Here is a 24,003-nt window from a genome sequence, read left to right as displayed (position 1 = left end):
GGAATGCTATGTAAAGTTTGAACCAGATATAAAAACCATCAGATCATATCTAGAACTACTTTTAACAACCCAAATATGTAAGTAAATTCAGAATGTTTAGGAAGACACGATTAGGTTTATTTCTGTTTATTTTTTAAGGCTTGTGAACTCCTCTGTGCTAGCCCCAAATGCTTTTGTTTGCTTGTAAGCTTTAAGCTGAACTCCCAAGAAGCTATTTGGGGTGCTTAATTTTTGGAATTGCTCTTTTAAAATCTAGCAAAAGCCGAAGTTCCAGATGTATTTTCTTCCTTTTTTAGTAAAATTTACCTTTTGTAGGAACAGGATTGGATTTTTGGTGTCCTAAGAAGTTTGTGCATGTTGTTTGATTAGCTGGTAGCAACAGCGAATTTCCTGTTTTCTTTCTCAGCTCTTCCCTGGAGGTGGGGGTGAAAGGGCTTGAGGGTACCCCACAGGGAGAAATTCCCAAGTGCGCCTTCCTGGGTACAAGAGGGGGGGTTGCGTTTGGGTGGTAGCAGCATTTACCAAGCCAAGGTCAGAGAAAAGCTGTAACCTTGGGAGTTTAATACAAGCCTGGAGTGGCAAGTATTAATATTTAAAATCCTTGCGGGCCCCCACCTTCTGCACTCGAAGTGACAAAGTGGGGATTCAGCCTTGATACCTTTATTGTGATATAATACTGCCAAGATTTTCGCTAGAGAAAACTGTGAGCTGGGACTCATTTCTTCCAATCCCAACTCTTCGCTACACTACAGGGATGGGAACTTACTGTATGTTTACTCTGCAATTAAAAAGCTGCAGCTGGCCCCTGGCAGCTGACTTGAGCTTGCAGGGTTTGGGCTAAGGGACTGTTGCAGTGTAAACATGCAGGCTTGGGCTACAGCCTGAGCCAAAACATCTACACCATAATTAAGCAGCCCCTTAGCACGAGCCCTGCAAGCCTGAGTTAGCTGGCATGGGCCAGCCACGAATTTTTAATTGCAGACATACCCTTAAATTACAGCCCCAACAGCCAGCTGACCACTCATCAAAACCCCTCAATTTAAGCCATGGATTTTGTCACAAATCACCCATTTTGTCTAAAAGAGCCCTCTGTGATTAGAGAGTACTGTTTTCTCTGTGCAATCCTGCACAAAGATTTACTTTCAATCATTTTTATTTTACTTGATACAAAATATTAACATTACAAAAGGTGCATTTTATGTAAAATCAATCAAGGGCTATTACATTTTCTCATATGTTAATTCATGGCCACATATAGTACATGTCTTTTTGTACATATCTTCTTCAATGTTTTCTTCGGGTCCGTACTCATGCTGGTGGGAACCTGTTCCTCTTTTCCACAAACTGCTCCTAACAGCTCGACGGAGCTCTGATGAAAAATGTCAACAAAGTCTATGGTAAGTAAATGGTAGTTATTTAAAAAAAGAGAGTCAGCACTAAGGACAAACACCGTTGTGAGGAGACCAAACAAAGAGGGGAGAGATAGCTCAGTGGTTTGAGCACTGGCCTGCTAAACCCAGAGTTGTGAGGGGGCTATTTAGGGAACTGAGGTAAAAATCTGTCTGGGGATTGGTCCTGCTTTGAGCAGGGGGTTGGACTATATGACCTCCTGAGGTCCCTTTCAACACTGGTATCTTTGATTTCACAACAGATTAAGGGACAAGAAACTCAGTATTTAGGGAGACTCACGTTACTTATGTATTCTGAGAGAATGTCTGTTGTTTCTGAAACATATTTAGAGCCAAATTCTGATTGCCTTATTCATGCAAGTATTGCCATTCAAGCCACACAGACTACTTGTATGAAGAGACTACAATAGCTCTGAAAGAGCATTTGGGTTAGTTATTCTTCCAAGTTTATTATTGAGGCTATGTGTGGTATTATTATTTTTTTTGTAATAAAATAGGTGAGGCTGTGTGAAACTAAACATAGGAGTCCTCAAAGCTGCCAAGCGCCCAGGTTTTAATTTTGACTTTTTTGATTTACAAAACCAAGATGTGATCTCATATGCCAGACTTTGTTGTGAGTATCTGAGGCCCCATTACCTATCTATAACGTTTGTTCCTGAAATTACTTAATTTGGTAAATTGGAGTTAAAAGGAGTAATTTTGTAAAATTTCTCATCACTCCTCAGTCATACCTCTTATCCACCTCAGGACCTCTGCATAAAGCCTCAAAATTACAGAGACTGTAAAGGAAACCCAAACATGCCAGCATAGCCTTTTTCTTACATCAATATAATACTGCTGTTAAGAAGCCTACATCACTATGGTCTCATTAAAATATATTTTCAAACTGGATCTCTGTTGTTAACATCTTTCCCCTCAATATTAAACTGCAAGGTATTCAATTTATTTACCTAGAAAGACAATGCAGGCGAGTAAAAACTGCAGAGCTGAATGTTCTAAACATAGGGAAGGAAAGGCATGTTGTACCTTACAGTTTAAATTCGGCTTTCATACACAGTCAATTCCCACTGCTATTGCTGCATGCATATAAGTAATGGCAAAAATAGGCTCCTGGAGACAAAATACATGTTCTCATTCAAACAAAGTGAGGAAAAAGTTATTTGGATAGGCAGCTTTATGATATATTGTGGGGGTACATCACGGAACATAAACAAGACAACAGTGGTACTGAATTATCAAAGTTGTGTCTATATTTCTAATGGTTATGAACATTTTCATCTGGCCATATTATTAAAGCATCTGTTTCCCACTACATCACTAGATGGAAATAAATATGAATACAGACAGACACTACTCTAGCTGAAGCTGTAGTAAAAAATTATTTACACTGACTCTCCATGTCCAGAAGCAAACATTTACTACCTGGTTTTATTTCATGGCCTCTAAAAGATAAACCTTAAAAAAAAAATCATTGTTTAAATTCTAACCATTTACCTTTAACTTTTTTATCAAACTTTTTCTGTTTCATCTTCTCTCTATTATCTTGGCGGGTTTCTCTTGCTTCTTGCAACGCTTCTTCACTACCCCAAACTTCAAGCGAACGTTTTATTACCTATGGGATAGACCACAAGTGTATTCCTTTTTACCCTGAAATGATAAAGATAAGCTGCTCTAGTTTAGAATAGAACTCTCCTTTACACAATTTTATTGTGTTGCCATATCCCACCAACAATCCCTCTTCCATTACCTGGCTAGCTCCCTCTTTGCCTGTGACCCTTGTGATAGTAGTGTGGAGTGTCCCCCCCTCAATGAGCTGAATTAGGCCAAGTGGTCCCAATCATCCAATTAAGCTGCAAACAAGGGAGACTGAGGCTATGTAGAGCAGGGGTGGGCAAATTACGTCCCATGGGCTGGATTCAGCCCGCCAGCTGTTTTAAGCTGGCCCTCGAGCTCCCGCTGGGGAGCAGCATCTGGGGCTACCCCGCTCCAGCCAGGGAGCAGGGTCGGGGGCCGCTCCACGGGGCTCCCGGAAGCTGCGGCATGGCCCCCCTCCAGCTCCTACATGCTCCAATGGCCCCCTCCAGCGCTCCAATGGGAGCTGCAGGGGTGGTGTCTGTACACAGGGCAGCACGCAGAGCCGCCTGGCTGTGCCTCAGCATTGGAGCTGGAGAAGGGATGTGCCACTGCTTCTGGCAGCTGCTTGTGGTATGCGCCTCCCCAAGCCTCTCCCCATGCCCCAACGCTGATCCCCCTCCTGCTCTCCGAACCCCTTGGTCCCAGCCCAGGGCACCCTCCTACACCCCAATCTCCTTATTCCCAGCCCCACCCCAGAGCCCGCACCCCCAACCACAGCCCTCCCCCCTCCCCCCGCCCCAGCCCGGAGCCCTCTCCTGCACCCTGAACTCCTCATTTCTGGCCCCACCGCTGAGCCCACACCCCCCAGCCAGAGTCTTCTTCCCTTCCTGCACCCCAACCCCAATTTTGTGAGCATTCATGGCCCACCATACAATTTCTATTTCCAGATATGGCCCTCGGGCCAGAAAGTTTGCCTACCCCTGATGTAGAGAGTGCTAATTCGAAGGAAGCTCACCTATAAAGCCAGGAGACTGGCAACAGGGAGGAACCCTGCAGTCGCTCTCCCTGCGGTAAGGGAGAAGGAAGGGGGAACAGGAATCTATGAGGAAGGGTTTATTGAGTAGGCCTGAGAGAGATGGGTCTGACTGGGAAGGCTGGGGAAAAAAAGAGTTTAAAGAAACATGGTAGGAAGTAGTTTAGGGAAGAGAGCAGTAGGGTTGCTGACGACCCAGACCTTAACTGCTTGCTGTAGGGCCCTGGAATGAAACTCAGAATAGAGGGTGGGCCCAGGTTCTCGTACCATCCACAGCAGATTGGTACTGCTGAAAGCAGTGAAGGGGAAGACTGCCTGAATCACTGTGGGAGTGACATAGTCAGGGAAGCATGCATGAGGACTGCCTGATGCTGATTGTACAGAGAGATTTGTGAAAGACTCCTGTGGAAGGGGAAATCACAGTGTGACCTGACTGGAGGGCTGAGTCATGAAGCAGCTGTACTGTGACTCCATGAGCGGGAGGAGAGCAACAACAGTGGAAGACTGGAAAGTGGGCGCTGAACCTGGTGGAGCTAATCCCAGAAAGGGGTGCCACCCAGCTGTGAGTAGAGCACCCTGTGACACTCCCACACATTAATAAAGCTTCCTTATAAAACAAAAGAGAGGTTACTTTGTTTGAAATGGATTTTCATGCGTGGAAAACCAGAGTTACCTACTAATTAAGGGCCTAATCCAACTCTAATTGATTTCTCACGCATCCACATTTAAGAATATTAAGGCATGAATTATATTTCTAAGGGAATCAAAATACTGATCCAACATATTTCAAGACAGTTGTTTTCTTCTAAGATATACATGTCTTTAAGCAACTTGATATTTTTCAAATGGGTTGCAAATGTTTTTACCCAAAGAACAGATCCATATAGATTCTGTGTCAGTAAAGATAAGTTATTTTTTCCTCTGCAACATACTAGTTGTCAGTTTTGTTATCACTAAACAACTTCCTTACTGAATAGGAGAAACTCAACCTTTCCCATTTATTTCAGGGACAACTGAAATTCTATCGCATGTACTGCACAACATACTTAGCTTTGTTAAATGGTAAAGATTCTGGGTTCAGTACCACAATGATTAAATTATGGATGGTAGTGGTAATGTCATGAAAATGCAAAAAAGGACCATATATTTTGAAAAATTTACAAACATTTTCATACCTGTAATTTTAAGTAAAGCTTCATGTCACCCCACTGTGAATTATGAGGGTTTTTCTTCAAAATAAATTTGAGCACCGGTTCTCTCTTATCTAAGTCACAGTCTTTAAGAAGGTAGTCTTGCTTTGCCTCAGTCCTTGTTATAAGCTTATGCTTACCTTCAACATCTCTGAAACAGATTTTTTTTTAAGAGACAGGCGAAAAGCATTATGTAACAGGCTAATATTAAAGTTCAGTTATGTACTGTACAATGCACCTTACACTCCTACTGTAATGTGGGCCCTTGATCTTGCAAACTTAGGCATACAAGTAGTCCTCCTGAACGCCAATATCAACACACTAATGTAGAAACCCCTCTGGTGTTTTGGTTTTTTCTTTTTTGTTTGGGGGGGGGCGGGATGGGGGGAAAGGAGAATGGGCTCCTACCAGGATCACCACAAAGCTTCTACGTGAGTTTGTCTCCTCCCACAGGTTTTTCCTACAAGAGGGGATAATTGTATACTATACATTGTTTCAAATACAAATTATACAGCCAAAGCAGTTTTCAAATGCAAGACATTTGGCATGCACAAGGAATAATAAAATTAAGCAAAATTTAATTAAAAAGTGTTCATTTATTGGATAAGTAATGAGCCAATATGAACATTCTGGTTACATAAGGTACTAGTGAGCATCTGAAAAATTTATTTCACTTGTCTTGATCCAAAGTATCACCTGAATCTCTTTATCATATGCCCAAATGATTACATAAGTTAAATCCTTATCAGGGAGATAATTTTAATATATTCCCCAATTTGCTACAAATATATAGATATATTGAAATTTTAAAAATTGCCATATGTCAGTGGGAAAAAGAACAGTGGATTCAGTCAGATTCAGTCAGGTGATGGCTACAAGATTCAATAAATAAACACATAAAAAATATTTATTCAACATTCAGTTTTCAACATTTAAAAGACATACTTAGGGCTAACTAAGTTGACCATCCCCATCACAGATCTACTCCAACTTACAGAAGCTATAAAAAGTCTTGTTAAATTTGAATATTTAAATAGCTGAACACTTTTTCTACCACAGTGGTTTTTTAAAAATAGATCTTTGCATGGCTGATCTGTTATTTACTAATTTCACTCCTTTGAACATATGTAATAATCTTGATGGGATAATAATCTCTATTACCATATTTAAACAATGCAATATGAATGCTGTAAAGTAAAGAGGCTATACATTTCTAACATACTATGTATTTTTTTCACATCGTGCACTAAGAGGCATGTGTGAAAGCTGTGGTTCTTTTGCACTTCCACTGTGAAAAACACAAACTTATTCAATTCTATTCATATAAATTTTCCAACTGACAATATCTTATCAATAACATTCCTTTGATAGCTCTTTAATGTACATTAGTTTTTACAACAGAACTGTATAAATCATTAAAATCAAACTTTGATTCTAGTAAAATAATAGTTAATTTAATAATTTACCAAACAGTTATTTGCCCATTATTTACAATACCTGCAATTATCGCATGTTGCCCAATCAAAGTGCTGCATGAGATATGAGTCCATGAATTGTTTGCCACATTCCTCACAAATAAGGTAATCAAATTCTAGTACAGGTCCTAATAGAAGGGAACAAATAATTTTAATTAGGTAAAGTATTTGGGGTTGATCTTACTAGAGCTTAACATTAATTTACAATGTGGTTTTATATCGCTGCACTATTCATGTTTTCCCTTCTGAAGAGTTTTCTAAAATTCTGTAGTACAAACTAAGGCCATGATCTTGCAATTGGATCCTTGCAGATGGACCTCTGTCTGTCTAGAGTCCCACTGAAGCCATTTTATCTTTCAAGATAACAAGTAACAGATCCCAAGAATAAAAGTTCTAAAAAGGAGTTCTCCGATTTCAACATTCAAAGTGTATGCATGTGTGCACGTGCACACTCACAGCTTGCAAGAAGGGGTTCTGGTTTAGATTGTTACAGATAGGGCAGATATGGGAAGTGTTCCCTTAACATGGCACCAGGTTAGAGTGGAAGAACATAAAGTTAATCATACGTTCAATACATTTCTATTTGCTTCAGACAATTCTAATTATAGACTCAGATGTATAGCAGACCTAATCTAGCAAAAAGTAAATGTTATCCCAATTTGCATTTCAGACTGGAAAGTGTCGGTGCTCAGCATGTCTCAAAATCAAGTTCTAGCATTAGGCTGTGTAATTATTAGACCACACTCCCACTAATTAGTAACAGTATAAAGCTATTTTTATTAGGACAATAATACAATGAAGTTACCAGTGGTTGAACAGCAATGGGAGAAGTGTAGATGCCCTTATCCCACCTACTGACATTTTAAATATTGGAGCATCTGGGGCAGCATGATTGACAGCTGAGATTCAGTGGCAAAGCCCAGTAGGTGATTACTTGCCCTCAGCTGATTCACAATGGAATGAAGCAAGAAGAGATAACAAAGGAAGACGTTGGTTTTGGTGGAGGTTTTTATTCATTAATTTAGAGGTGGGGTGGGAGAAAATACAGGCAGGGCTGAAGGACATGCATGGGATCCTCCCTAGAAAAGTGTGGGGAAATGATGCAATCTGGAAGCATTTTAACAGCCAAGAAAATAGCACCCGTCCCACCCTTCTTCACTTTTGTCATTTAGTTTCATTCCCTGCCGCAGTTAGCCTACCTTCTATCAGTTGACTTGACCCTTCCCTATTGCTCCTGCCACTTCCTGATGCCTGAGTCCATCATTCTTGAGACAGCACCCTTTCTGTGACTGACAAGAAGTGCTGTTAACTGTGTAATGGGACACAATGCTGACTTCACTCCTAAGCAAGTACCAACTGCTAGAATGGTACTACTGGACACCATGGATCAGACCCTCAGCTGTAATAAATTGGTACAGCCCCATTGCTGACTAATATATGCTGGTTAGTATATAAATATCACTGATATTATGTATTATCTGCACCATATATATATTAGTATGCAAGAAGCACCAATAACGTTAAGCACAAATATTATAACAGTGATATTCCCTAAACTGGTCTATACCATAATCCTGTTCACTTATTTAAGTATCCCATAACACCTTGCATTAGCTGAAGTAAGCCTTGGCTTGAGTAGATAGGAAAACTGTTAGTATCTGGACATACAATTATTTCCTCATAGCAGCAGGAAAGGAGTTACCCACACAAACCTAAGAGGTGTCTTTATGGCCCTTAGTACCTGGAATGCATACGGTCAGAACAAAAGATAAAAAGCTACACCATGGTACCAGAAACAAACAAGGTAGAAAGCTAATTAATTAAATCCAGTTTCAAATAACGTACATGGTACCTTTTGTGATGTGTCATTCCATATTCTTTATGAAAATACGCTTATGATGTGACTATGACATAACAGATGTACTTTATGCAAGATGGCTCATGTGAGATATAATTGGAAAGGTTACGATTTACTGAATGTGATTATCCTATTTGTATGCATGTATCATTTCTGTATCTGAAGTTAGGAATATTGACTATGTATCTGTATTTCAACTATGCTACTTTGGGTGACGCCCACTGCCAACACTTCAGGTACAACAATGGAAAAGTTAGATAGGGCGGATGGCCCATCAGCAGGACAATGGACTGTAAAAGAGCTTAGTGAACGTGTGGATCAGCCTGTGAAGAATGGCTATTAGGGCCCTACAGAGTCAGGTGGTCTTGTCACCTGATGCTAAAACATTACCTGGGACTTCTTGTAACTTTCCACTGTAAGGGAAGGGGGGTCAAACTAGGAACCAAAGGACACCCTATTTCAGGGTGGGGAGTGAGGTAATCCAGGTAGTCAGTTCTCCCTGCTACCCAACCCGAGACGACTGCTGGAAACAAGTAAAACTGAACTGGGGGAAAGAACTGAGCCCAGGCTGGAAGGGTGTCTGGCCTGTGAAGAATATTATTAGAACCACATTTAGGGTGAGAACTTGTATGTAATCAGTTTCTTTAGTGTATTAAGCTTAGTTTGCGTGCTCTGTTTTATTTTCTTAGTAATCTGCCTTGTTCTGTCTGCTACCACCTTAACTATTTAAAATATACCTGTTATAGTTAATACATTTATTTCTGGTTTATAATATAACCCAGTTTATGTGATTTCTAACAGAGTGCATACCCTCTTCCTCATTGAGGGAAGAAGCGAATATAATATATCTTTGGGTCTGTACTCCAAGGGAGGTGGACATCTGAGTGCTGGCGCAAGTCCCTTAAACTGAGTCTTCCCAGAGCTGATCTGCAGCTGGATGTGGCCCTGCCTGTGGGTGTATTAGAGGAGGTTTTAAGAGCCTGGCTCAGCAAGCCAGGGTAAAGGGGGCCCATGCTGGCAGAACAGGTAGACTCAGTGGTATCTCAGCACATCAGGTGACTTCCCAAGGGGTCCAATCCGTCACACCTTTTACTGATCAACAATTTAGTGTATAAAAGGATTGCTTTAGAGGTGTAACTTTGGGGAGCACACCGTAACTCTGCTGCACAAGTCTGCTCTTTGGAGACTGGCATCATATAGAACCTTTTTCCTGTACCGCATTAATGAAGCCTGTCTGACGGCTATTTAGTCTCAAGTATATTTCTTAACAAAATAACAAACCAAAGTGTGGTCAAGCAATTGACTGTACAGTTTATCAATGCCACTGAAATCAATGGAGATGTTGATTTGCACCAGTTAAGGATCTGATCAAGTGTGTTCAATTTTTTCATACAGCAGGGGACTGTTGCATCAGTATTTGTTACTAGAGAATGAAGAATCAGAATATACTAGGTAAAAATTGTAAGCACCCAGAAGAGTGCAGACTGTGCCTATTCTGTTACTTAGGATCCTCACTTTCCCCCATCAGACATTTATTTATCTTAAATTAAGTGTCTGTCTGGTTATTGAAAAATACATGACCATTTTCACTACCGACAAATAGCTTTCCATACATAAGGATGTATACATTTTGCACACAAATGTATTTCAGGTTTCTCTGAAGCCATTACTGACTTTTCATAATTCCTGTTCAGCTAGCGTGCCACAAAATGGAACAGCTTATTCATTTTAGTAGTGTGTTCATATTAACTATAAATGAGCAATATAGCCATTTTCTGTAAAATTAATCATGTTTTACCTGGCTGATGGACAATTTTCTCAACCTTGTGTTCCTCCTCTTCCTCCTCTTCCAAAAAGAACCCTCCTCCTGTGTCAATTATCTTTGGAGGTGCTTTAACTTTAGCACTTCCTGAAAAGACAAACAAGAGAAGTCAGCATATTTAAAGGCTACAAGAATTGCAAAATGTGACTTTCACATCCAACATTCATGAGCTAGCATGGAGATCTTTCTGCTTTCAAAATACACTGCCAATACTACTCATAGATCTAAGAGACCAGGACATGCAGGGTGCATGGAGAATCATTCAACTCCAAGGGCTGGTTTCTAACAACTGAAGGTAATTCATTTGTCCTACAAAGGAAAATACACGTGCATAGGTTACACTATATTTGTTACTGCAGAGCAAGGAAAGCAACAAAAGAACCAAACTTGGTGGAAGACTGTTCTTGAAAGCTATACCTAAGGCTAAGATTATGGCACGGAGGTCACGAATTCCGTGACTTCCAGAGACCTGTGACATTTTCCACTTCAGCCCTCCCCCACAGCTCCCAGCCACCGGGGTTGGTGGGGGGACCCCGGAGCTCCAAGCCACCAAACCCGCAGCTCTGAGCCACCACAGGTGGCAGGGGTTCCTTGCAGCTGAGCCACCATGGACAGCAGTTGCTGGCAGGGTGGATTTGATTTAAATCAAATTGATTTAAATCACGATTTAATCACTAGTTAGGAAGAATCAATTTAATCATGGATTTCTACATAAAAGTGCATTCTTGTTGGTTGTTATAACCTTTATATTCTTCGTAACTCAGAGATAGATGTAGGTTTCATTTTTAGAAGGTACACACTATACATTTTTAAGTAATTTATTTTGAAAACTTTTCAGATTAGTTTTACAACTATATCAGAAAATGAATGATTGTTTGGCTATTTCATTTACCAAAGGTAATTGAAGCAGATATTTATGAAGTCATTGGGCGGTGAACTATCTCCAATTCAACAGGTTAATCATTAATATTTGGAGGATCCAAATATTATTCTTGCCATGCTGTATTAGGAGATCACCACCAGACAGAAATTTAAACTGTTTTATTTAACTAAAACAACGTTATATATTCTGGATTTTTTTCTTCAACAGCAAACATAATATTTTAACAAAACAAGCATATGAATTTTTGAATTTAGTTAAACATTCAAGTTTTTTTAAATCAGGATTGCTTTTGTAAAAATTGTTTTTAACTAAAATAGTTCAATGAAATATTTTAAAAAAAAATTAAACCGACTATGTCAGCTAGGTCAACATGAGAAACTTAAAATATTGGCTTCTTCAGCTAACTCAGCCATCTTCACCTTCATTTTCCTGTTTGTTCATAATCTGGAAAAGAAAAACAAGCTTTCCTGCTTTTTCAGGTCCCAAATGATTTCTCAATTTGGAATAAATTAGTCCAAAGGAAGAAAATATTCTTTCTATACCGGCAGAAGAAGCTACTGCTGTTAAAAGTGAGATTATCACTTCAACAGTCTCTGAATCCAAGTTCTTAAGTGAATTCTGTCAGTTCACTGGTGTCACTTTCTTTAAAACATCATCAGCAAACATACATTTCTTGAATGGTTCACCCTTGGCTCTGAAGTTTATTATAGTTGGCATCATGGAGGGATGATTGCTGGATGTCTATGTCATAGACAACTCCTCTTCTTCAGCAGTTAAGGTTTGACCCTGGTACCGAGTATTGAGAATATTTGCAAGAAAATGAGCTGGAGATAATGCATGTCCCATTCATTTTTTTAATGCTTGTAATTTAACTCTGTCATTGCATATTTCTCTTTTTAAGATCTCACTCTGTTCCTTCCAAATTTCATCAGCGTCAGCAATAAAAAAGCTATTTCCCTGCATTTTGTTCAAGCTACAGAAATAGGCTTCAGGGTACTCAGCATGTGTTCAACATTTCTCTTAAGCCCAATGTTGAGAATTTTGGCTGTGACAGTGCCATCTATTTTTTCACAATTTTGTTCACAAACTATCAGATTAGGCCAGCTCTTGATATACAGTCCGCTACTGAGTTCCATCGCATGTCTTGTGGGAGAGTTAGCTTGGTTCCTCCCACTTTTTTCAGAGCAGCTGCTGCAAAGTGGTTGTTACGAAAGTATTTTGCAATTTCAACTTTAGCCTTTATTTCTGAGACACTGAAGTCTGGCTAAGAGGTGCATCAAATGAGCATTGCAACCGTATGTTATTAGCTTGGGACTCTCTTCGAAATCTTCTTTTTCTCATCTTGGATACATTTGCTGCATCGTCTGTGACCATGCTGCGTACTAGACAATTGAATTTTTTTTCACAGCTTGTTATAGCTGTTACTGCTACTTCTTGTAAGTATTCTGCTGTGTGTGCATTTCCTGATGTATCAATTGTTTCTGTAAGGAAGACATTCCCTTCTTCTGTTATCACACAAGCACATACAACAGGATCATTGTGGACACTGCTCCAACCGTCAAGACTCAGTTAACAATTTCACCCTCTAGACCTTTGCACACCACTCAATTTCTCTTTCATACACTTTATCCAGCAATTTGCCTGCGACATCTGCTCTGCTGGGTGGACTGTATCCTGGTCTTAATGACTGAACCATGTTAATGAAGTGTGGGTTCTCAATCATACGGAAAGAAAAATTTGTTGCATAAACAAACCAGGTAATTTTTTAATCAATTACCTCTTTTTGTAATCTGCTGGTTCTTATAAAAAACTTATCTATGGTTGTTTCTGAGTGATAGAGATTTTTTTTTTCTTTTTGCTATAGGTGATATACTGTGGCTATGTGACATACATGATGTGACTGAAACACTATCATTGGCAGATAACTCAAACTATAGAAAATGATGGTGATCTTGAAGGTAGATAGTCTTCAGAATCCTGTAGGTTGAGGATGGATTCTCCTAAACAAAATAAGGGTCAATGCAGTTATTTAATTATTATTACCATATTGCTCATTTAGTATTACTCATTGCATTCACTGAAACTCAGCACTACTTTAAAGGTGACATTGTAAAAGGAAGTTCTGCCTATTTCAGCTACTTATTTTTTATCACAACTACATCTGAAATGATAGTACCATAGAGTAACAACTATATTTTTGCTCAAACATGAGAATTCAAGAATAGTCCTGAAGGAAGACAGGCAGTCCTTAAGAAAGAAGTATGAAATAAAAAAAAGTTTACCAACCTGAAGATCCTGCATGTTCTAACATGTTCCTTTCATCATCTTTAACGCAGCTTCCTCCTGAGAAGGAACACTTCTCATGATGGTATTTCATTCAGGAAACCAAGCCTTGTATTTCTTTGTTGCGCTGTTTGCATTTTGCATGCATGCCTGTCTTACCCACCAGAGGAACTTCATTAAAACATTCCCAAACTGGGTCTCTTTTATGGCCTGTTGCTATTACAGGTTTTCCCTTTTAGTGAGAGAACGGTATGGTAGATCTCAAATCAATGAAGGCTACACTCAGAAAGACCTCAAGACTTATGGAATACGCTGCTCAAATGGTTTCACTTTTGTTTCTACTGCCCGTCCCTCCTTTCTCACATTTATCTCCAGACTTCTTCTCCTTGTCCAGATCTATTCCACCCCCAGTAATCTATTCATTGAACTTTTTTAAACTTTGCACTTTTAGAGAGAGGTAAGGGATTGACTCTGTGTACACAAATTTGCAGAGCGACAACAGAGTTGAGGTCTGTTATTTCTCACCTCCATATATTATTTATTTTAAAACGTTTTTGCTGTTAACAAGCATGATGTCTCTGGAGACACAAATCCACAGTTCAAGAACTGCAAAACTAAGCATCTCTGATGGTATCTTTTAGACCAGTGGTCCCCAACCTTTTTCGTCTGGCGGGCGCCAGACGACGAGCCACTGCGGACCGTGGCCGGCTGACAAGCATCCGCCGAAATGCTGCCGAGAAGCAGCAATGTCAATAGGCGTCGCTGCCGAAATGCCGCTGACAAGCAGCATCATCCAGCGATTTTCGGCGGCATTTTGGCAGCAACGCCTCTGGATGACGCTGCTTGTCGGCGGCATTTCGGTGGATGCTCATCCGCTGGCCAGTATGCGAGCGCACATAGATGCCCTGACGGGCACCAAGGTGCCCACAGGCACTGCGTTGGGGACCACTGTTTTAGACTGAGCACTTAGTCCCATTGGGTAGATAGAAAGATTAACCTAAATAATCTATACAGAAACCCCTGGAATCCCATAAGGTTGGGTCCCCAATCCATGAACTATTGGAACTCATTTACAAAACTTTTCTTAAACATTACATAACTATACTGTCTCATACTATGGAATTAGAATTTATAATCCCTATTCCATGATGAGATATCTTTGAGCTATAATGTATCTTAATGAAAACAATCTTTAGATAGGTTTTTTCCTCAAAAAGCATTTTATCAAAAAATCTGATTTTTTTTATTTTTTTAAATCATTGATTTTTAGCCACTCTGGTTGCGGGACCTCCCTCTTCCCTCCTGGAGCTGGGCTAGGGCTCTTATACCCCATCAGCCCCATTTTGTCACCGTTATTTTTAGTAAAAATCAGGGACAGGTCAAGGGCTTCTGTGAATTTTTGTTTATTGCCCGTGACCAGTCACTGACTTTTACTAAAAATAACCGTGACAAAATCTTAACCTTAGCTATACCTAATGCCTGCGATCAGAGAATCATAGAATCTCAGGGTTGGAAGGGACCTCAGGAAGTCATCTAGTCCAACCCCCTGCTCAAAGCAGGACCAATTCCCAACTAAATGCATGGGTCCAGAGATTATTTCGGTAGTCCATCAATCCGATGGCAAATCGGAGCAAATCATCTATTGTTGATCTCATGGTGTGCCCTCTCGTGGCTGTACAAGCCAATTCTAGAGGTGCACATTTGGCTGCAGATGGTGCATGAGAAGTTCACGGTCAGTGGGTTGTGCGCTGCTGGTGCTCTGTGACGTCGTTCGCGTGCCTCATGTAGACAGCTGCAGCGGCCTGCCTCAAAGGCGATGCAGGTATTTCTGACTGTTGCATGCCACTGTGTTCTGTCGCTGGCGGCGTCCTCAAGGTCCCTGGGTTTGATACTGCTGTACTGCAGATTGGCTTTGATGGTGTCCTTGTAACGTTTCCGTGGGCGACCTATATGCCAGATGCCCTGGGAGAGCTCACCATAGAGAAGCTGGTGGGGGATTCTGTTGGCATCCATGTGGCTGACATGACCGGTCCAACGTAGCTGTGACTTCATGATCATCATTTCGATGCTTGTCATCTGGGTTCTCTCGAGGACCTCAAGATTGGGCACTTTGTCTTGCCAGCAGATCTTCATGATGTTGCGGAGGCACATCATGAAGATCTAGGGGAAAAGCTCTTCTTGACCTGCTGCTCACAAACAGGGAAGAAATAGTAGAGGAAGCAATACTGGATGGGAACCTGGGAGGCAGTGACCATGAGATGGTCGAGTTCAGGATCCTGATACAAGGAAGAAAGGAGAGAAGTAGAACAGAGACCCTGGACTTCAGAAAAGCAGACTTCGACTCCCTCAGGGAACTAATGGGCAAGGTCCCCTGGGAGAATAACATGACGGGGAAAGGAGTCGAGGAAAGCTGGCTGTATTTTAAAGAATCCTTATTGAGGTTGCAGGAACAAACCATCCCGATGTGTAGGAAGAAAAGTAAATATTGCAGGCGACCAGCTTGGCTTAACAGTGAAATCCTTGCTCGTCTTAAACACAAAAAAAAGCAGCTTACAAGAAGTGGAAGATTGGACAAATAACCAGGGAGGAGTATAAAAGTATTGCTCAGGCATGCAGGAGTGAAATTAGGAAGGCCAAATCACACTTGGAGTTGCAGCTAGCCGGAGATGTTAGGAGTAACAAGAAGGGTTTCTTCAGGTATGTTAGCAACAAGAAGAAAGTCAAGGAAAGTGTGGGCCCCTTGCTGAATGAGGGAGGGAACCTAGTGACAGAGGATGTGGAGAAAGCTAGTGTACTCAATGCTTTTTTTGCCTCTGTCTTCACAGACAAGGTCAGCTCCCAGACAGCTGCACTCTGCAGCATGGTAAGGGGAGGAGGTGACCAGCTCTCTGTGGAGAAAGAAGTAGTTCGGGACTATTTAGAAAAGCTGGACGAGCACAAGTCCATGGGGCCGGATGCGTTGCATCCGAGGGTGCTAAAGGAGTTGGCCGATGAGATTGCAGAGCCATTGGCCATTATCTTTGAAAAATCATGGCCATCGGGGGAGGTCCCGGATGACTGGAAAAAGGCTAATGTAGTGCCCATCTTTAAAAAAGGGAAGAAGGAAGATCCAGGGAACTACAGGCCAGTCAGTCTCACCTCAGTCCCTGGAAAAATCATGGAACAGGTCCTCAAGGAATCAATTCTGAACCACTTAAAGGAGGGGAAAGTGATCAGGAACAGTCAGCATGGATTCACCAAGGGCAAGTCATGCCTGACTAACTTAATTGTCTTCTATGGTGAGATAACCAGCTCTGTGGGTGAGAGGAAAGCAGTGGATGTGCTATTTCTGGACTTTAGCAAAGCTTTTGATACAGTCTCCCACAGTATTCTTGCCAGCAAGTTAAATAAGTATGGGCTGGATGAATGGACGGTAAGGTGGATAGAAAACTGGCTAGATGGTCAGGCTCAACGGGTAGTGATCAATGGTTCCATGTCTAGTTGGCAGCCGGTATCAAGTGGAGTGCCCCAAGGGTCGGTGCTGGGGCCGGTTTTATTCAATATCTTCATTAACGATCTGGAGGATGGTGTGGACTGCACCCTTAGCAAGTTTGCAGATGACACTAAACTGGGAGGAGTGGTTGATACGCTGGAGGGTAGGGATAGGATACAGAGGGACCTAGACAAATTAGAGGATTGGGCCAAAAGAAATATGATGAGGTTCAACAAGGACAAGTGCAGAGTCCTGCATTTAGGACGGAAGAATGCCATGCACTGCTACAGACTAGGGACCGAATGGCTGGGCAGCAGTTCTGCAGAAAGGGACCTAGGGGTTACGGTGGACGAAAAGCTGAATATGAGTCAGCAGTGTGCCCTTGTTGCCAAGAAGGCTAACGGCATTTTGGGTTGTATAAGTAGGGGCATTTCCAGCAGATCGAGGGATGTGATCATTCCCCTCTATTCAGCACTGGTGAGGCCTCATTTGGAGTACTGTGTCCAGTTTTGGGCCCCACACTACAAGAAGGATGTGGATAAATTGGAGAGAGTCCAGCGGAGGGCAACAAAAATGATTAGGGGGCTGGAGCACATGACTTATGAGGAGAGGCTGAGGGAACTGAGATTGTTTAGCCTGCAGAAGAGAAGAATGAGGGGGGATTTGATAGCTGCTTTCAACTACCTGAAAGGGGGTTCCAAAGAGGATGGATCTAGACTGTTCTCAGTGGTAGAAGATGACAGAACAAGGAGTAATGGTCTCAAGTTGCAGAGGGGGAGGTTTAGGTTGGACATTAGGAAAAACTTTTTCACTAGTAGAGTGGTGAAGCACTGGAATGGGTTACCTAGGGAGGTGGTGGAATCTCCTTCCTTCGAGGTTTTTAATGTCAGGCTTGACAAAGCCCTGGCTGGGATGATTTAGTTGGGTTTGATCCTGCTTTCAGCAGGGGGTTGGACTAGATGACCTCCTGAGGTCCCTTCCAACCCTGAGATTCTATGATTCTATAATGCTTCGAGCTGCTTGATGTGACGCCTATATAGTGTCCATGTTTCACACCCATACAAAAGAGATGAAAGAACAGCAGCTCTGTACATAAGCAGTTTTGTTGACATCCGGATGTTGTGGTGGTTTAAAACTCTGACACGCAGATAGCCAAGTGCCTGGCTTGCTTTGGATATTCGTGTGTTGATCTCATTATCCAGTGATCCATCACTGGATATGACACTACCCAGGTATTTAAAGTTCTCCACTACTTTAAGCTGAGTGCCATCAATGGAGATACTTGGGACAGAAGCATTTGATCCAGGTACAGGTTGATGGAGAATTTCCGTCTTTCCGAGGCTGATAGTTAGTCCGAAGAGTTGCGAGGCCTCGGCAAACTTGTTGACAATGTGCTGAAGATCATTTTCTGTGTGAGCCATGAGGGCACAGTCGTCGGCAAAGAGTGCCTCAAGAAGGAGTTTCTGCACTGTCTTAGTCTTTGCATTCAGGCGATGGAGGTCAAAAAGTGAACCATTGTGCCAGTATTTCAAATATATACCTCGATCCAGATCTTTCATTGCATGGTTGAGGACGCATGCAAAGATCAGGTTAAATAAGACAGGAGCGAGAACACATCCTTGTTTCACGCCGCTGGTGATGTTGAAGGGGGCAGATGTGGCTCCATCAGACAATACTTCGCCTGTCATGCTGTCATGAAAAAGGCGTATAATCTGGACAAATTTTCTTGGGCAGCCAAGTCATGTTAGAATAGTCCAAAGGGCTTCCCTGTTGACGGTATCAAACGCCTTTGTCAGATCTATGAAGACAGCATACAGGTGCATAGTCTGTTCAATGCACTTCTCTTGTATTTGTCTGACAGCAAACACCATGTCGACTGTGCTCCGGCCAGGTCGAAAACCACATTGACTTTCAGGTAGATTTGCCTCGGAAATACTGGCTATTAGGCGGTTCAAGATGATGCGGGCGATGATTTTCCCTCCAACGGAGAGGAAGGATATGCCTCTATAATTTCCACATTCTGCTTTGCTGCCTTTGTTCTTGAAAAGAGAGACAACAGTAGCGTCCCGGAGGTCCTGTGCTATGTTTTCATCCTCCCAGATGCTGATGATCATGCTGTGTAACGCTGCTAGTGCTGCTGGACCTGCTGCTTTGTATATCTCTGCTGGTATCCCATCTTTTCCAGGAGCTTTTCCTGAACTCATCTGGCTAACAGCTTTCTTAATCTCATCTATAGTGGGCAGAGAGTCAAGATCTGTCAGAGCAGGTTGTTGTGGAATTTCATTGAGGACGTTATTATTCACGGTTGATGGTCTATTGAGAAGGTTGCTAAAGTGTTCTCGCCATCTTTTGTTGATGCCTTCTTTATCTTTAATCAGCATTGTGTTGTCTGATGAGAGCAGTGGGGTGGTCCATAGACAGTCTTAATAGCACTGAAGAACATCTTTGAATTGTGGGTCTCAGCACAGTGCTCGATTTCGAGATTATAAGGTGCATGCTTTTACCCAAATTAAATGAAACAAACAGAGGGGTGTGTTAAAAAGCAGGAATCTAATAAAGCGCTTTTCTATACTTGGGAGCCAAAGTGCAAAAGCTTTAGTACAAGGTGAAGCTGAAAAGCCTTTTGAAAGAAGTAAATTCAACAGCAAAATAAATGCATGTTGAACTATGTGATCATATAAGAAGATTTAACCTTTGCCAGATGGACTTTTCCTATTTGTCAACTATATAACAGAAAACCCTGAAGCTCATAAAGCGCAAGTTGCCACAACAAATGAATGTTTAGGCTTTTTAAAAAACAAATCAACAAAAAACACAACAAACTAGACATCTTTGCTCTCCAAAACATTTTAAGTTAGTGTAAATTATACCTGTAAATTCTTGTTGTATTCTGTGATCCAAATAAAAAGATAATGCTACTTTTAAAAATATATTTTAAATAACATGGTAAACTCACATTTCTGAAGTATTTTCACAAATGGGAAAAAACAGGTTAAGAAAGGTTCATAGAATGAGTATGAATAATCAGTTTTATCCAGGCTTGGCCATAACAAGATAATAATTTTTATTCATTTTTCTTAGTTTTAATCAATTATATTCTCAGTTGTAAGCATTACTTTTTTAGAAGCCTAAACGCTCGTTTGCCCTGCCAACTTTGGCCTTTTCCATTTGTCAACCATTCATATTTCCCATCCCATGATTCGTTGCTTCTTAGAATATAAGCCAATATGACTCAGTACTACTAACATCTATATCAGTTGGCTTTAACTTGCAGATTGTTTTAACATAAGAATGTAAGAATGGCCAGACTGGGTCAGACCAAAGGTCCATCTAGCCAGTAGCCTGTCTACCGACAGTGGCCAGTGCCAGGTGCCCCAAAGGGAATGAACAGGAGGGATAGCTCAGTGGTTTGAGCATTGACCTGCTAAAGCCTGGGTTATGAATTCAATCCTTGAGGGGGCCATTTAGGGTTCTGGGGCAAAAATCTGTCTGAGGATTGGTCCTGGTTTGAGCATAGAGTTGGACTAGATAGTCCCTTCCAATTCTATGAACCCCCAAGTGATTCATCAAGCTTTGTGTAAGTACACAATGCACTAACTTGTTATTCTGGGCAGGCCCAAGAGCTTCCATGGCATATGCCATGCACCATTCAGGTCAGCGTGGAGACTACCCGGATGGAGCAAGGCATGCTGGGACCCAGCTGGTGCCTTTGCAGTGGCTACAAGTAACCAGTTTCATTTCACACAGTACTAGGAGCGGCTCTTGGTGACTGTGGTGCACTCCAGGTGATGTTGCCTGCTGTGGGCCAACACCACAAGCAGCAGGACAATCTGGCCCTCAGTTCACACAACCTGGAAACAGGCAAGAAGAGGTCAGGGGTCAGAGCAAACCTTCGCTGGGGGCAACAGGGTAGGGCCGGGCGGCCAACCGGGCCTGTCGCAGCATCAGCGCCCGCTGGCGATTCCGCTCGATCTTTGCCCGCATGGCTGCAGAGAGCGGGGGTGTCTCCCCCGCGGGCCCTGTGCCCTCCATGGCCAGTGACCTACAGTCAGGAAAGGGGAGATGTCAGCACCTGCCACCAGCCCCCCCACAGAGCTCTGGCCCTCCCCGGGGGGCCTCCTCACACAATGGCCCCAGGACCCAGCTCCTTCTGCCTCATCATGCCAGCCGCCCCCTCCCCATCACATCCCGACCCAGCAGCCGCCCCCTCCCCACAGCATCCCCCTCCCCATCACATCCCGACCCAGCCGCCCCCTCCCCATCGCCCCCATCCCCACAGCCGCCCCCTCCCCATCGCCCCCGTCCCCACAGCCGCCCCCTCCCCATCGCTCCCGTCCCCACAGCAGCCCCCTCCCCATCACCCCCGTCCCCACAGCAACCCCCTCCCCCTCGCCCCCGTCCCCCCAGCAACCCCCTCCCCCACAGCCGCCCCCTCCCCATCGCCCCCTCCCCCACAGCCGCCCCCTCCCCATCGCCCCCGTCCCCCCAGCCGCCCCCTCCCCATCGCCCCCGTCCCCACAGCCGCCCCCTCCCCATCGCCCCCGTCCCCACAGCAGCCCCCTCCCCATCGCCCCCGTCCCCCCAGCAGCCCCCATCCCCACAGCAACCCCCTCCCCATCGCCCCCATCCCCACAGCAGCCCCCTCCCCATCGCCCCCGTCCCCCCAGCAGCCCCCTTCCCCACAGCCGCCCCCTCCCCATCGCCCCCGTCCCCCCAGCAGCCCCCTCCCCATCGCCCCCGTCCCCCCAGCAGCCCCCATCCCCACAGCAACCCCCTCCCCATCGCCCCCGTCCCCCCAGCCGGCCCCTCCCCATCACATCCCGACCCAGCGGCAGCCAGGCCCCGCCCCGCCAGAGACCCCGCCCCGCGATACTCGACCCGCTCGCGCACATCACCTGGCGGGGGGGGGGGGAGAGGGAGCGCGCACCCCCCGGGCTCAGGCCGCGGCCACCAACAGCACCTTCCCCAACGCGACGTGCCGCTGCTGCGCATGCGCCGAAGAGAAGGGGGCGGGCAATGCCCGGACAGCCGAGAGGCGCGCGGCGTCAGGCGGAACGGGAGGGGCCTCGCTCCGTCCGGGGAACCCTCCCGGCCCCGCCTCCGCCTCCGCCTCCGCCTCCCTTCGCCCCACCGCGCAGGGAGCCTCCCACGCTGCTCCGTGGGGCCCCTCCCACCTCCCCCCACACCACACCGGGTGACCCCGCCCCCTTCCTCGACCCCCTCCCCTACACTGCACAGGGAGACCCCGTCCCTCTCCTCGGCCCCCTCCCCCACACCACACCGAGAGACCCCGCCCCCTTCCTCGACCCCCTCCCCTACACTGCACAGGGAGACCCCGTCCCTCTCCTCGGCCCCCTCCCCCACACCACACCGAGAGACCCCGCCCCCTTCCTCGACCCCCCCTCCCCCACACCACACAGGGAGACCCCGCCCCCTTCCTACTACCCCTCCCCCACACCACACAGGGAGACCCCGCCCCCTTCCTCGACCCCCTCCCCCTCACCACACCGGGAGACCCTGTCCCTCTCCTCGGCCCCCTCCCCCACACCACACAGGGAGACCCCGCCCCCTTCCTACTTCCCCTCCCCCACACCACACAGGGAGACCCCGCCCCCTTCCTCGACCCCCTCCCCCTCACCACACCGGGAGACCCCGTCCCTCTCCTCGGCCCCCTCCCCCACACCACACAGGGAGACCCCGCCCCCTTCCTCGACCCCCTCCCCCACACCACACAGGGAGACCCCGCCCCCTTCCTCGACCCCCTCCCCCTCACCACACAGGGAGACCCCGCCCCCTTCCTCGACCCCCTCCCCCACACCACACTGGGAGACCCCATCCCCTTCCTCCTCCCCTACTGCCCTGTAGGAAACCCCTCCATGCCCCCCTCACACTTCCCCCACCCCCTTCCTCTGAGTCTCCTCCACCACTGCCCCATGGAGAATCCTTCCATGATCCCCTCCCCAACACCACATAGGGAGACATAGTGGGCCAGATGACAAGAACCAAATATCGGGACACATGGTGGTGACGCTGCCAAAGGCAAAAAAAATAATAAAAAATGCTGGAGTGCTGCTGCCGAAACAAAATATCGGGACAAATGGTGTCCCAACCATACATCGGTTGGGACGTGGGACAAACAGCTAAATATCAGGACAGTCCTGATTTTATCAGGACATCTGATCACCCTAGGGAGACCAGACCCTTGGCCCCCTTCCTCCTCCCCCACTGCCCCCAGGGGAATCCCTCTCTGGCCCCTCCCACTTCTCCACACCTCACAGCAAGACCCCTGGCCTCTTTCCTCCTCCCCTCCACTGCACGGGGTAGCCCCCTGGCCCTGTTCCTACCACTGCATGAGGGCTGTCGGATGTTATCCCACAAGGGATTCCCTTCATCTCACTTCCATCTTCCTTCTCATCACCAGATGACAAGGTTCTCATCTCTGGCACCTCAGGATTTCATATTGTATCAGGATCCACTCAGATGCGTGGTGCCAGTCTTAGGTATTAAAGAAACGTTTGTTCAGGAAAACAGTCAATTGGTGGATATTCTCCATCCCTCAGCTCCTGGGAGAGTCACCCTCCCAGTAAATGAAGTAGTATGAGAGTCTGCTAAATCCCCTGGCTTCATCAATGACCACAGCAAAATGTGGTGACAAAAGATGTTCTGTACCAGTGCAGGTTTTCAAATGTTTTATCTCTCATCCAGTTCCGAATTATAGAACATCAGGGTTGGAAGGGACCTCAGGAGCTCATCTAGTCCAACCCCCTGCTCAAAGCAGGACCAATCCCCAACTAAATCATCCCAGCCAGGGCTTTGTCAAGCCTGACCTTAAAAACCTCGAAGGAAGGAGATTCCACCACCTCCCTAGGTGCTTCACCACCCTCCTAGTGAAAAAGTTTTTCCTAATATCCAACCTAAACCTCCCCCACTGCAACTTGAGACCATTGCTCCTTGTTCTGTCATCTGCTACCACCGGAGTGGCAGGTTTCTAGAAATTTTGGTG

At 44.7% G+C, this 24,003-nt stretch overlaps 1 protein-coding gene across 4 annotated transcripts; it reads right to left on the bottom strand.

Moving 5' to 3' along the window:
• Positions 1-1,135: 1,135 nt before the first annotated feature.
• Positions 1,136-23,367, bottom strand: XPA (XPA, DNA damage recognition and repair factor). Of its 4 annotated transcripts, none has more exons than XM_045021936.1 (7): positions 23,345-23,367; positions 20,891-21,042; positions 10,339-10,449; positions 6,705-6,810; positions 5,193-5,358; positions 2,904-3,021; positions 1,136-1,369 (listed from the first exon to the last, which is right to left on the bottom strand). In XM_045021936.1, the coding sequence occupies exons 1-7, from the start codon at positions 23,350-23,352 to the stop codon at positions 1,221-1,223; spliced, it is 810 nt and encodes a 269-aa protein (XP_044877871.1). In that variant the 5' UTR covers positions 23,353-23,367; the 3' UTR covers positions 1,136-1,220. The 4 variants fall into 4 exon arrangements, with proteins under 4 accessions (XP_044877871.1, XP_044877872.1, XP_044877873.1 ...); XM_045021937.1 differs by lacking the exon at positions 23,345-23,367 and adding an exon at positions 21,896-21,994; XM_045021938.1 differs by lacking the exons at positions 20,891-21,042; positions 23,345-23,367 and adding an exon at positions 13,532-13,887.
• Between the last annotated feature and the right edge of the window lie 636 nt (positions 23,368-24,003).

Source organism: Mauremys mutica, chromosome 6 (genome assembly GCF_020497125.1).
Source record: "Mauremys mutica isolate MM-2020 ecotype Southern chromosome 6, ASM2049712v1, whole genome shotgun sequence".
NCBI lineage: Eukaryota > Metazoa > Chordata > Testudines > Geoemydidae > Mauremys > Mauremys mutica.
The sequence above is the reverse complement of the archived record's forward strand: the minus strand, read 5'-3'. Positions and strand labels throughout refer to the sequence as shown.